General features: G+C 41.7%; 1 protein-coding gene across 7 annotated transcripts in view; it reads left to right on the forward strand.

The window, feature by feature from the left end:
* Nucleotides 1-15,616, forward strand: part of Ebf1 (EBF transcription factor 1) — a 377,119-nt gene that overhangs the window by 233,300 nt on the left and 128,203 nt on the right. For all 7 annotated transcript variants that reach the window (XM_076856387.2, XM_076856388.2, XM_076856389.2 and 4 more), the window contains exon 7: nucleotides 4,854-4,935. In XM_076856387.2, coding sequence (XP_076712502.1) covers nucleotides 4,854-4,935 — 82 coding nt within the window. The remainder of the gene's footprint in view (nucleotides 1-4,853; nucleotides 4,936-15,616) is intronic.

The raw sequence follows: 15,616 nt of genomic DNA on the forward strand, positions 1-15,616 counted from the left end.
CAGTGGTCCTAGGGGAGAATACTGTTATTGCCACATTTTATTGAGGCCACGGAGGTTCAAGGAATTGATGAAACATATCCATTTGTCTTATTGTAGCACACTCCATAGTTGTCCTTATTATAGAATGCTCCTATTTCTATTTTTCTGGAGGTTCTAGATTCTGTCTGGGTCCCAAACCAAGCACTGTGTATACTGAAGCGAGTTTTTGTTTTTGTTGTTATTTCATTTATCATAATGATGAGTCTGATCTTGCTGGTGAATTTGATCAATTCTCCTTTTGAAGGAGTCCAGAGTTACCTTTTGCTCTCTAGTACCTTACTAGTTGAGTGGAAGCTAGCAAGCATACAGTGCTCAAGCTAAATACTGACCAGCTGTTGGCTGGTAAAATGTGATACCAATATATCATCGAATAGGAAATTTTGTTCTGCAATCTGTGTGTCTGGATCACTTAGCTCAGTGATGGACTAATGTCCTACGTCTGATTGATGAACCTAAACACAACTTTTAATACGATGTCACTTTTGGTTTTATGATTGTCACTCTCCTTAATTGAAGTGAACTGAAAAGTTCAAGAGCTCAAGTGTTGAGCTTGCGTTGGATGGGCTTTTGATAAGGTCTCATCACTCTGAAAAAGATCATAAACTAGAGGTCAGGATAGGGGAGTACTGTTCTCCCTCTCGTAACCACTATGAACTAGTGAACATTGTCCCATCCCCTGGTCACTATGTTCCTCATGCAAAATGAGATCAGGCTAAGTGTTGGTTAAGGTCACTTAGAAAGTCCTATGATTCACAGAAAACTTAGACCATGACTAGTCCTGTTCGTAATCTAGGAGATTAGTTTTTGACCGTGTCTCAGTTTTGTTGAGTCTTTGTTGTCTTGCCTTTCAGATGGGTTTGCTAATTCCCAGCATGCCTAATTGATAGGACTTCTGTGAGGATTCAGTGAGATGCTGGGGATTTAGATTCTTTGCATAATAACACACTGCACAGAGGATGATGTTACGTGTATCAAAAGTTAACAAAAAGTATTGGGTTTCTTGCAAACTACCCTTGGAGCCCCTCAAAAAGAACACCTGAATTTAAAAGTAGTTTGATCCCAGTGGGGCAGTGTGTCCTGGAGTTTCTGAAACTCCTTGGAACTCCACAGGGTCAGTAAGGTCTTCATCCCACTGTGGGTCAGTTTTCCACCATCGGGGTGAAGAGGTCACACTCTTTCTCCTGACCACACTTTATCAAACACACCGACAACGCAAAATGCAGCAATTCCTTAGAAAAAAAGTGAGGTTTTGAGTTACAGTCACCTCCACCTTGTTAAGAGCCCCTTTAGAATCTGAGATCCTCTCTGAAGGCCAGCAGACATGCACGTGCCCCTGGGTTTTAAACGCCTTATACATTTAGCCAAATAAATCATCCCTCAAATTTGTGTGCCCTGTCTAACTCTGTCTCTCGGTGAGGATATTTTTAACTCCTCCTGACTCTTCACAGTTCCTTTAAGGAAGTGTGATCCGAAAGGGTCAGACACTTGGCTTCTACTTAGGGGAAAACTTTGAGAGAATTACTGAGGCTCTCCCTGGGGGAGGACTGGCTTTCCCCAAAAGAATTGGCCCTTCGGTGTGTCTTTGCCACATAAGGGCTTGTGTGAGGCCCCAGGCACCAGTTGACGGCTGTGTCTTCCCCACGACAGATGGTCAGGACTTCAATTTCAGCAAGTGATCCGCTTCGGAGGGGGTGGGCAGGGGATTCTGCCAGCAGGCCAAGTGGCGGGGCAGCCTCGGGTAATGGGGATCTGGTGTGTGCCCGGCATAGCTTTTGTGCTAACGATGGGCTGCTGACAGGCGCCTTGCCCTGCTCATCTTTGAGGCAGAAGATCCCCTGCTCCCTTGATTCTGTTTCTCTCTGGCAGAGCTAGTGTCCTGTTTGCCTGTCTTTCAAAATCCATTTTGGCACCAGATGGGCCCCCTCTTGGTGGCTAGCAGTTGTCTGACTCGAAGATGCTAGAGGGTGTGCTGACAGCTCCTTCTAACACAACTTGAAGCTGGCTGTCGGGTCTGGGCTCAAATGGCTTAAACACACACAGGCAGCAAATATTACCAACCTCAGGGAGGCAGGCAGGGGGCCCTGTGGAGGGAGAAGGGCACTGATGTCTCCCTACATCATGTCCACTCTGCCGCTATGCAAATCATCCTACTGATCGTCTCTTAGTGGTACCCTTATTTACTCTTAATAGTACTGTTGCTATTATCATACATTTGCTATCAGTGGTACAATTGCTACTAATATTATTACTGCACCACCTCTATTATGACTAAAACTCCAGTAGCATGATGGTTAAGAGCTATGATAGTTTTAGTAATACTAGAACTTTTAGCAGCTCTGGAGCCTCCCTGTATAAATTTGAACTCTAAATTCACATTGATTCACCTTTGAGCCAGTTATTTAACTTTCCTGGTTATCTTCTCATTTCTCTATGTTAATAGCAGTGGTTGTTTAGGAGGATTAAGTGGGAAGCGTGTTTGAAGCTCTTAGCAGTGTACTGAGCTCCTGGGAAGCAGCGCTACGTGGAAGTCATTGTTATCATTATTGCCACCATCCCCATGCTTCCCATGTGTTAGAGGTTATCATTATCTAGGGATAAAAACCCTATTATGCCAGTTTTATAGACAAGAAAAGTTGAAGTTGAGCTTGGAAGCACCTGGCAGAGTCAGGGTGTGAATTTCATTCAGGGCATTTTTAAAGTTCATGGCTTTTCCATCACCCCACTCCAATTGTCATGTCAATATAATGGTCATCTGTCTTTTCTAAGGCCTGGGGTGGCTTTCATATGTACCTTTCTACCTAGCCATACTTGAAGGAAGCCACTAGTTTTCACATCTCAGGTATCCCTGGGTATAGAATGGAGCACCAGTAAAATGGGGGACTCCCTACTATCAGGTCACCATATTAAGTGATTTATGAAAATCTCGTGAGCTCTGTAGGATCGACTTTGGAGAGCTCAGAGGAATGGGACAGTGCAAAAGATGGCCTCAGGTCCTCTTTCAACAGAACAGACTTTCCCAAGTCTTGAAAGAATACCCAAGGTAGTGGCCATGTCACCCTTCACTGGGAAGGGGGTCCAGAGTTGGATTTCTCTGCACGTAGCTGGCCTTCAGCTGTGTTTCCTGAGTCATTCGTCTTGGATAAAAGGAGGATAGGTTTGGGCCTCTGTGGAGAGAGCCTGGAAGGAGAGATGCTGTCAGCGATGGGCTGTCAAAGTTTTCATAATGTTGAAAGAGCCCTTTCAAGGATGATGTTGGCATTTTAAAATTTTATTCTTTTGGTTGAAAAAGTCATTGTTTCTCTTTGAAGAGTTATTCCCACACCATACTTCCATCTTGGCAGATGCTAAAAGACCAGGGAGTGGGAAGGGAGGAGGAAAGGGAAAAGGGGGATGATATTGGCCCAATTATATTATTGTACTGATTGCATGGACAATTGTGTAACAACAAATTCCAACATTATGTACAATTAGAATGCACCAATAAAAAAATATGGAAAAACAAATGAAGGACCAGGGAAGAGGGAGGTTCCTCTGGGACTTTTCTTGGATTAGTATTCAGAAATTGGTTGATCTCAGTGACTCTTTGTGCAGTACACTTATGATAGAGACCTCAGGGGTGAGGGTGAGGGTTGACCAGACATTGTGCTCTGAGCTAATCAAATGGGGGCATCATGAAGTGATAGTTCTTCACAAGTTGCTTGGATCAAGGTGGGGATTTTAATCCAGTGTAATAATGGGGAAAAGGTAAAGAAAAGAGAATTCCTCAAAAATTTAATTGACCAGTATTTTAATGTATTCTGACATTTTTTGAAAATCTTTGGTCCTGAAATTCATAGGTTTAGCTAGGTCTAAAAGAAAAATGGATTGCAGAACTTAGATAACTACAAAAATCCTTCTCCACCTGAAACAGAAAAGAGACAGTGGGGTTTGTATGTAGGTTGCCAACAATGAATACACATTCTTTAATACTTGCTGCCTTCATGGAATTTAACAACTGTGATGGTCATATAAGAAATAACTCAGAAAATTACAGGGTGACCATGTAATGTATCACTCATAACAGGAAGTTTCTGAGCATTAAAATAGGTGCTATTAATACTTATACCAGTAGAGCTGGGATTTTTTCTTGCCAAATTAGACCCTTTGGTCATTTTACCAAGTAAAATCCAGGGATTTCACTATAGAACCAATTCAGCAACCGAGGTAGCAGGGAGTCAGGAAGCTCCTTAGTCCATCACAAATAGCTTTTGTCTGCAGCTGGCAGTATAAGAAAAACATTCAGGAGATACTTGAGAAGTTAAAGGAGCTCAGTCAGTGAGTTCTACCCACCTTGGGATACAGCTAATTAGGACGTTTTAATTGGAGATGCTGGGATGAAGTGTTCACCATATCCTTGCATTCATCCTGCATGTACTTTACTGTTCCTCATCTGTGAATTTAAAGGGTTTAAATTACATGTTGTGTTCGGGGACCATGAGAATTCTCCAACAATTAGATCCTCTTGGAACCTCCCTTAAATTATGGTGAAGAACTTCTCCCCTATGAGTGAAACTACTTCCTTGGGGACTCACTTTTTTGGAGAGATCTGCTGGCAGTATCCAGAGTGTTCCCTTCATCAAGAAGGTCCAGCCGGGATCCATCACAAAAGCTGAGGGCTTAAGTAAAATCCTGGTTGTGACATTATTCTTAATATTTCAGAAATTGGGTAAAATCAATAGAAAACATGCTCCAGAAGTGACTCCCTTACTTTTTTGCCACCCCCCCACCCCGTATCAGAACTGAAATTCTAATCATGATGATTTGTTTCTTCACAGGTTCTTCTTGAAATTTTTTCTCAAATGCAACCAGAATTGCCTAAAGAATGCAGGAAACCCACGTGACATGCGGAGATTCCAGGTGCGTTGACCTTATCTGTCTTAAATCTTATTAATGACATGAATATTGGGAGAGGGTGAGAGTCGAAGATTCAGAGTCTAGCTGTCTCCCAAGAGGAGAGGCGAAGAGCAGGTGGGGCCCTTGGTCCCCAGGTGTCTGTAGTCTAGAGTTGTTTTCATCTGCCAAGAATTGGGGCTGTTCCACCTGCGTTCTCTGGTGCAGATGGTGGTACCCTCAGAGCTGGGTTTAGGACTCCATGCAAAACACACACGGATTCAGGAAAGTACATAGATATGATACATTCTTCCCCTAAATTTTATAAGTAGAAAACCAGTAAATAAGAGTAAAGAATAAAACTGGTAAAGTGTTCTTTGTTACAGTTATGGTCCCCTTTTCCTTCCTTTTCTATCTTCCAAACTTGGAAAGTAAGCAGCAGTTGCCTATTATAAATGGACCCCCTAAGAAACTAGGTGTCTAGAGCAGAAAGGGTGATAACTCGGTTCTATTTTAGAAATGTCTTTGCCCAGCAGATATAAATCTTCTCAAGCCTCAGTCAGATCTGCCACCACCTCACAGAATTTGCATTTATGAAAGGGCAAAGAAGCCAAAATAAATGAGTTAACTACGAGGAAACAACATGGTACTTGGGTTTTCGGAAAGGTTGCTGAATTCTAGACACCGTGCTTCTCTAGCTTGAAATTGCTGAGCACCCTCTGGGGATCTTGTTAAAATGTTGATTGAGGTCTGGGGTGGGGTTGGAAGTCTATGTTTCTAACAGGCTCCCAGGTGATGCCAGAACCATGGACCTCAGTTCCAGTAGCTAAGTTACAGACCCTTGTGTTGCTCTCCATCTAATTTTATGGGTAACTTGTTTCCATGTTCAATGTTAGTTTCCTCATCAGAGTAATGACCCATACATGGTGTGTGCTTATTCAGTCCATCAGAGAAATAATACGATGTCTGAAGTGTGCCCTTATGTCCATTTAGTCAGCTTTAAATGTAGATGGCAAGGTACTCTCTCTGAGAGACTCTTGGAAAAATTTAGCTACACATTCTCTAATGGGAGAAAGGGAGGGTTTTGAACATTGACTGCATCTGTCAATATCTCTTCGTCTACATGATGATGTTTTTAGGAGGTGAGACTTACTAGTCTCATTTAAGAACATATACAATAAAAGGCATTCTTCCCTGAAATTCTGAAGGATTTCTGTAAAATCATTTTGGCCTCACCACCTTTTGTTTTGGCAGATAAATGGAGAGAATCCAAAGATTCCTAGTTTCTCAGAAAAATGTTTCCCAGGCTAGCTCCTGACCCTGTTAGTAAACTGAGGTGCCTCTGGTTCACACAGAGGACATTTTGTGCTGAGCTGGAATTAGCTTTGCAATTAAGCTGGTGAAACCATACATGTGTTGCTACGTCTTGCTACTTGAGGTTGAGTTTTAGGGTATGCTATTTTGTAATTTTGCTTTGGACTTGAGTGAGCCATATAAGTCATTTTTTTTAATTAAAAAAAATTGTTTTTGTAGTTGAAGATGGAAAGCATGCCTTTATTTTATTTATTTTTGTATGCCATGCTAAGGATCAAACTTAGTGGCTCACACATGCTAGGCAAGTGCTCTGCCACTGAGCCCCAGCCCAAGCCCCATATAGCTCTTTTGATAGAGCTAGAGTTAGGAACATATCATCATAGTTACATATCATCTAGTTTCAAAATAATGTATTCTAATAAACATGTATAATGCTCATGAATCCAAGGATCAACTTTCCTGTACTTCTCAGGGCAGCAGAATTGGATGGACTTTGGTAACATTGAAGACCCAAAGAACTTTGTAGGACCTGCTAGGGAGATGTCTACAAGCCTTGAGTTATAAAAATATATCTTTCTCACAGGATGCGAAGCCAATTCAGTCTACTCTTTTTGAGTGATTAGAAAGTCTTATTTTTGCACATTAAATAGTTATTCTTTGCTTAGTAGAGGGCTATTGAAATGAGGAGGCACAAATTATATTTCTGGAAATTTCTTGTAATCTTTCAGGGGCTCAATATTCTCAGTTTTAAGATGAAGTTGGAAGGATGATTCTGCTTATTTCACTACATCTAAAAGAAAGAAAACATTTTTGCATACATAAGTAATTTGTAAGTGATAAAATATAAATGTAAGCCTTTGGAGAAAAATCTTTGTAATAAACCAATGACACGTTATTATTAGTGCAGTCCAGAGTTTCTCAACCTGGGCACAGTAACATTTCAAACTGGACAGTTCTCTGCTGGGAGTGGGTTGTCTTGTGCGATGAGGGATGTTTGGCAGTGTAACTGGCTTTTACTTATTAGACGGCAATAGAGAATAGCCCCCTTCCCCAAGTATGAACACCAAAATGTCTTCTTATGTTACTAAATATACCCTAGTGGGGGACAGAGAGGCAAAATGTCCTATACCTGATGACTTCTGACCAGCTCTTTCTGGAGACCCTGCTAGAGTCTCAGAGAATGCATCCTTTGATTAGCTCCGAGATCTGCCTGATACAAGGTCCACACTGACCTTCAGATAAATCTGATTTATTTGAAACTTGCAAAGCTCTTGCCTCTGATTCCTAAACAGCCCCTAGACAGACCTTTCTTCCTAGGAATAGCTACCTTGGAGTCAGCTTTTGAGCTGAAGACGAGCTGAGCCTCTCCCTATGGGTCTTGATGAATTCCTTATTGGATCTCAGGTTCAACTTGCTCTCTTTACCTCCCCCTCCTTTACCTCCCAGGAGGGGACAGAGAAACCTTTGGCAGGATGAATATCAACTCATTTTATATTGTATCTCTGTACATTGACACATTTCTTCACTTATTATTTTTACTCAAGTAACACTTGGTCTTTTACATGTGGACATGTGATATTTCTACCATCAGAAAATGGTGGAATTGCCTCAAGAAAGGCAAAACTTTAAAATCCCTCATCCAGGCAACATTTTCCTCCAATCCCTTTTCTTCCTTGACTCTTTCCTCCTACCTTCTTCTGCATCATTTCACGTGGTGGCCACTCCATCCTTCTGGAATCTCTTTTCCCTTGCATTCTAGGACATCATTCACCATTCTCAACCCCCTCCAAGGGATGCTCTTTGCCTTCCTGTGAGTACTGGCGATCCCTAGGTTTTCTTTGGGGGTCCAGACCTCTCCTCGTGTTACAGGCTCTCCTAAGCATCTTTTCCACTCCTGGCCTCCTAACTGCTACTTGTGCAGTGAGGACTCCGGAGTGAGGGACTCTGAGACCTGGCACCCAGGTTCAGATCTAGCTCTCCAGATATGTGTTGGAGTTCAGTTCGTAAGCCCCAAACTGAATTCAGAGTCACCCTCGTTTTTTATTTTTTATTTTTCTGAATCCATATAAAGCCGGCTTCTCTTCCCCATGTCACTGTGGTCGGTCCAATCCTAACTGCATGATGCACGGGGAATATGATTGCTAATGTAAGTGCCTACGTTCAGTGTGCTCCATATACTTGTGTCCGTGTGTCCACCTTAATGTACGTTCATGGACATCAGTGGTGAAGATGAAGATAACATTTCTTAAGCACTTATTTTGTGAGAGATGCTATGTGAAGCATTTTATGTGAGTTATGTGATTATCTTCATAGTATCCCTGTTAAGAACATGCAAATATGAATTACTCCCATTTAATAAATGAGGAAGCAAGCTTAGAGCAGTTAAGAAGTTTTCCCAAAGCTATGAACCTACTCAATGGTGAGGCGGTGGTGCAGCCCAGGCCAGCTGACCCAGTCACATATTACCTGGTGCTTAGGAACAATAAAGAAATTTTCCAGAGTTGTAGGAGGATCCCTGTGGGCAATATGGGCTTCACCCAGGAGCCACGGGAATACCTACAATTAAATGCCAGGATCCCAGGAAACCTAGAGAGGGGCTTTCAGAGGGCATTTGCCCTAATGGGGCCTCAAGACACCATCTGTATGAGGGACATTGAAATAGCCCCAGCAGAGGTGGGGGTGGGGTTGCCCAGAAGGGGAAGGGCCTGCACATTGTTCCAGAAGGGAGCTGCAGCATGGGTCACTTTATATCTGAAGGAACTTTAGAGACAAGTGTCCGAGGTCAGCAGCAGCCAGCTTCACCTCACTGGGAAGGTTTGGGCCAGTTCTCCATGAGGCCTGAGCAAAGCAGCCTCAGACACTGCAGAGTGCTCTGCTGTCCCAAGTCCCAGGACAGAACAGAGGGAGAGGTAGCCTTCTCTGCAGCCGTCGCAGCTGACAGCTGACAGATGTGTCATGATGACACTGGATGAAGGCTTCTTAGGAACAGGGTAAATCATTTCCGTCACTTTCCTCACAGCCCGTGAATTGGGAAACTGATTCCAAATATTATTGTGTCCTCGTTGCCTTTGAGGGAGAGTGAGAGACTGTCTTTTTGTCATGAAACAAACAAACAAACAAACAAACAAAAAACCTCTGGTTTACTCTTTACATCTCAATGTGGCTTTTACCAGTGATATTGAAAACCCCCGAGTCCTGCAGACATCAGATGGAAAACACCCTCCCTCGCCTATTAAGTGGCTGTCTTCTCTCCACGCATTCTGTACGCGTCCCAGGCCAGCCTGATCTTCACATGGCAATGCCAGAGCGTGTCTCCTCTGAGCAGCAATCAGGGGCCTGTGTAGGTGACTGAGGAGGACAGAAGAAAGGTTGTTGATCCCCTGACATGTAAAGACATTCTGTCAAGCAAACTCAGCCTCACAGCGCCTGGGCTTCTGGTGTGTAAACAGAGACTGCTTAATTACACAGGTCATGTCAATTACTGTGACCTGAGTGTTTTCAAGAAATTAATCACTTTCCGCAGAGCCCCGCGGTGTTCATACTTTAAGGCATTATGGCATAAACCTTGTAGAAAATCTGGTATGATCTTTTTTTTTTTGATTTCTAATGGATGTTTTCTTTTGAAATCCCTAGACCGTGATTAGGGCGACAAACTGGCTTAAATACAACAGTTGGATACAGGCTTCCTTCAGTTCTGGTTGGTGTGGGGAAGGGTAGAGGAAGGAGGCCGGGTGAAGTTGGGGATGGAAACAGCCATGATACAGGGAGAAATTCGGTGCGACTCAACGAGCCTGTTTCTTCATCTTGACACTAAAAAGATGCTAATGTCAGTGGACTGTGTAAAAATCACAGGTCTGGGTTTTAACTGACATGAGCCAGACAATTCAAGGTGAAGATTTAAATTCTTATCCATAGCCTTCCTTGTTTGGACTGGCAGAATGAGGATAGTGAGTGGAGGGACAAGAATTGGGTTCTATTTGTCATCATGGTGTAGATACCAGGATACCTGGAGACTATGAAGTAAAGCATAGATTTCCAAATTTATCATCTCTGTTCTACAAAGTTTTTCCATCACTTGTAAATCTGTATTCATATATAAATGCTTCATCTATGACAACAGTATGTATGAATATAGATGTAATATGTACTTATGCATGCATGAATGCATGCACTTTATAGTATTGAAATACTATAAAGTCTATTGTCGTGAACAAGAAAAAGTCTTTGCCATAATGAAACCTCTGTTTCAGTTGGGGGTCCATTTTTAAGGATAATACCAGCTGCTATAATAAGTAGACCAAAGAATATATTAATGGCTCACATAGAAGGTTATTTCTTGCTTACATAATGGTAAGTGGCAGTTGATCCTGCCTCAATAAGTAGATCTGGCCTTCAAGTGATCTGGGGACCTGGGATCTTGTATGTCTCCCTCCCCTGAAGCCTTTCTGTCTTCACTGAGCCAGCTGAAGGGTGAAGGGTCCATAAAGGGGGAACATGAACATCTTAAAAACCTTGGCTTAGAATTGGTCCTTGTCAAACCTGCTCACATTCCAATGGCTGGAAGTCAGTCACAAGGCCACCTACATCCCCAGAGAGGCCTGCTGACATCTCGTTGAGTGGCACAAGAAGACAAAAGGAATGTGTTAGGAATAATTTCCATCAGGGGCCACAGTGAAGATATGTAAAAACGAATAATTACAAATAACCAGAAATTGTAATTATTGCTGTGAAGAAAATTAAGCAAGATATTAGGAGAGAGAAAAAAAAGTGTGGGAGGGGAGAGAAGCTACTGTCTAAGCTCAGTGCTATCAGCTTAGGAGTACAGTTGATCCTTCATATCCAGATGTTTTGCACCTGCCGATTCAACCAATCAGAGGTAGAAAATTTTTGGAAAAAAATCTGCATCTGTATTGAACATGTGTAGATTTTTTTTGTCATTATTATCTAAATACTGGTGTACAACAACTCTTTATGTAGCATTCATACTGTACTACGTGTTATAATCTAGAGATTATTTAAAGTATATGGGAGAATATGTATAGTTTAGATGCAAATACCTCTTTCTACATAGGGACTTGAACATCTATGGGAGAGATTTTTGGAACCAATTCCCCACAGATACCAAGGGACAACTATAAATCATGCTGACAAGAGTCAGAAAGGGTTTTGAGCAGAGGGAACAGTCTACTCAAACTCATGTTTATCCGAGGTGACAAGCAATCTTCTTTCACTTAGTCTTGGACAGGAGATAGAAGAATCCATCAGGTTATTCATCCCAAGTTTCCACTTAAAATGTGTTTTTCTTTTAAAAATGACAACATGGGTAATGACCTCATTATTATTTTTTTCTTAATTAGTTGTAGAAACTTTGGAGAATTTTTGGGGGTGTGTGTGTGTGAAGAGACATGATATCCCTAAATAAACGTGTTGTAGAGTATGATTAGAAAATCCTTAAAACACATGGCCAGCCTCTACCATTTCAGTCTGCTGTTTAAAGGCAATTACATAAGGAGGGAATCCAGTCTCCTCTCCCCTCTTCTCCCCCACAGTCCCCCACCCTCTGTCTTGGATGTACTTATATTGTTTTGACAAGCAGCACATCTTGCAATTAAATTCTTTACCAACAGAATGCTAGGGGCCTGAGCTGCTTTCACTCTCTTCATACAGAATAATTTCAAGATGTGCCATGCTGATTAATTATACTGAAAGCAGCCCTAATGATAGTTTCAGAATACAGGATTAATTCGCATAACGTAGTAAATACAAATGGTGAATTTTCAACTCGATATATTAAACCATTACAGCTTATTGGGCAAATATGTATCTTGGCACGAGCCTTATGCTGAGTCTTGGCAGAAGGTCTCCATCACTGAGAAGGGATCCTCATGAATGGCATTGAGGAGGGGCAGCCCTGCACTTTGTGGAAGCGTAGTCTCACGTAAAGTACGGCTGCCTTTGAAGAAATGTACAATACGTTAACTAATAGATGCAAAGTGTTTGGTGTGATTGGCGATTGCCAATGCATGTTGGTTCTGTGGATGCTTTCAGTTACTGGGACTTTCCAGTAAGAGGTATTCTTATATTTTTTAAAAATTTTTTTGCGTTATCATTTATGAAGCTCTTGATCTATGTCAGACACCATACCTTGTGGCACATATATAATTGTCCTTATTTTCCTGCCACTTTTTCTCTTATTCACTTTGCTCAGTCAAGCCCATTGGGCTTCCATCTTTTCCTTCATTTGTTTTTCCTTAAATACACCAAACTCATTCCACCAGGATATTATTTTTTTTTTAATTTGTTCTAATTAGTTATATATGACAGTAGAATGCACTTTGATGTGCCATACATAAATGCAGTATGATTTCTCATTTTTTCTGGCTGTATACGATGCAGAATCCCACTGGTCATGTAGTCATATGTGTACATAGGGTAAAAATGTTGGATTCATTCTACTATCCTTGCTGCCCCCATACCCCACCCTCACCTTTCAACTCACTATTCGTCTCCCTGGGAAACTTCCACCCCACGTTGAATGATTAGATATTTACCATTCAGCTCTTAGACAAAGTGTTACTTCCTAGGAGAGACCTTCCTTAATCACCCAATCAAAAATAGTTTCTTTCTCGGAACAGCCTGACCTTTACTTTTTTTATTTCTTAGAACCTATGGCAGTCCCAATTTTGCTCTTGATGCTTACTTGTTGATTATTTAACCCCTACCCCTGTGTCCCCAGTGATCACTAAAATCCTGGTCATCCACTTGTTCTTTGCTGCTTCTCTAGTAGGTAGATAGTGCCTGGCACACGATTGACACATAGTTCATTCCTGTGATTAGTGACTTAATCACTGAGCCACATCCCCAGCCCTCTGTGATATTTTATTTGAGACAGGGTCTTGCTGATTTGCTTAGGACCTCGCTAAGTTGCTGAGGCTGGCTTTGGACTTGTGATCCTCCTGCCTCGGCCTCCTTAGCTGCTGGGAGGACAGGTGTGTGACACTGTGCATGGAAACATGTGGTGATTCTGTGTTTAGCTCACTTCTATTTGAAATGACCAACAAGGACACACAAACAGAGGACATCAGTCAAACACACCAATGACATCATCGAAAGTCATCAAATGATCCCGGTCCACTGTGGGAGGAGTGAGGTTTACATAATGGATGGGATTTTCATATTTAGCATGTGTCACGTTCTGGAGACGGAAGTGATGTCTAGCTTCCAATTGACTAAATATTTTAACACAAGAACCTCTTGTCTTCCTTCTAAGAAAAGAGAGGGTTTCGCCTTGAGTCTTCAATGCGGATTTAATTCCGTTCGCCACTGCCTACTCTGACAGTTCCACTCTGCTACATCCTGTAGGTTCACGCGTCCTCCATAATTTTTAATGAGTTATTTGGGGTCTTTCAACCAGACAGAAACTAGCAATCAGGCACGTTTCAGAGAATATCTCATTCCACATCATTCAAGGATATTTTAAAGGACAAAGTTAATGAAGACCTAACTGCTGCAGACCATTTTTATGTAAATAATACTTAAACTGTAGTCAGCCGCTGCTTGGACACCATAGGTTTGTACTGAGAGATACCAGGAGGATCCAGATGGCAGCCTCCCTTAAGCCAGGCCTGTGTGCTGAGAGGCCAGCGGCTGGTGTGAGTGAGAACTGGACCAGGAATTGGAGCTTTCCCTTCTGGCACGTCTCTGCTCCTAATTTGTCCTATGGGGTTGAGGATGTTTTAAAACCTCTCAGGCCTTCGTTTTCCAAGCTGTAAAAGGAGGTGTTGCACAAATTCGCAATGTTAGAACTACTGAGGACTCCTTTTATCATTTTTTCCCTAGTAACCTCATGTGATGACATATTTTTTCAATCTAATTGCATTTATGGAGTAAGAATCAGGCTCTCTACTTTAAAATCATTCAAAGCCCTGTACAGCTGCCAGGGCAGAGCTTTTCATATGGATGCTATAGCCTGAGTTCCCATATGGAGTTGATAGGGCCTCGGACGAAGCAAAGTTGCTGGATGCTTTAGTGCACAACCTTATTTTGGATGCCTTTGGGATTCTCCTGCCTGCCATGTTGTCCCCCTCTGTAAGTTCGAAAACTCTTATTTGGAAGCCACTAGATTAGTTGATTTCTTGAGTCTCTTGTGTCTCTGCCATTTGATGGTCCATAAGAAAGTGGTTCGGTAGACAAGCAGGGTGGAGATTTTGTGTGGTTGAGGGTAGAAGATGAGTCTTTTTTTTTTTTTTTTCCCTTTTGAGATAGGTCTTGTTTAGTAGCTAAATCTGGCCTCTAACTTATGATAATCCTGCCTCAGCCTCCCAAAAAGCTTGGATTATAGGTACATGTCACCATACTCAGCTAATAAGTGTTTGGGGGAAATATATGGGAAGTGTATGAGAATTCTCATGTGGATCCATAAAGCCTCCTCCTCAACTTCCCCTATAATTAATACCTTGCCTTGGTATGATACAGTGGTTACCACTAATATGCCAATATGGACAGATGTCTGTAACCAACTCTGTAGTTTGTATTAGACTTTACTCTGTTGTGGGGTTCGCAGGTTTAGACAGTTATGTTATACAATCATCATTACCCTCTTATACAAAACAGTTTCACTGTCCTCAAAATCTTGTGTTCTCCAACTGTTCGTACGGGCAACCACGGGTCTCTTTTCTGCCTCCATGGTTCTGCTTTATGCAGAATGTCATTCAGTCAGAATCACACAGTATACAGTCCCTTCAGATTGACTTTCTATTTTTTTCCAGTTAATAATATGCATTTAAGATTCCTCCATGCCTTTTTGTGGCTTGACAGCTCATTTCTTTTTATCACTAAATGATATTCCATTGTGTGGATTGCCAGTTTGTTTATCCATTCACCCTTTGAAGGACATCTGGGTTGCTGATGCCTTATATTTAGTTGAATTTTTTATTGATGTAATTGGAGATTCGCATGCAATCATAAGAAGTAATGGAGAGATCCCATGTATATCTTAACCAGTCTCCTTCAATAGTAATCTAATTTTTGCAAAATCATGGTACACTACTACAACCAGGATATGAATCCTAGTAAAATCCACCCATTTTATTCAAATTTCCCTTACCCTTGAGTTGTACTCATTTGTGTGTGTGTGTGTTATATATATATATATATATTTAGTTCTGTAAAATTGTATAGGTTTTTAAATTCACCACTAGAATCAATATATTGAGTATTTCTAACACCACAATGATCCCTCCTCTTTTCCTTGTAGCCTACCCACACTCACCTTCTCTCTGTGTCCAAATTTCCTCTTCTGAGACACTGGGGATTACAGATTCAACATATGAACAGGGGTTAGGAGGGACAGTTTAGCCGCAGCATGCAGTATGGAACCTCTTGGAATTGTTCT

This window comes from Callospermophilus lateralis, chromosome 5 (genome assembly GCF_048772815.1).
Source record: "Callospermophilus lateralis isolate mCalLat2 chromosome 5, mCalLat2.hap1, whole genome shotgun sequence".
NCBI lineage: Eukaryota > Metazoa > Chordata > Mammalia > Rodentia > Sciuridae > Callospermophilus > Callospermophilus lateralis.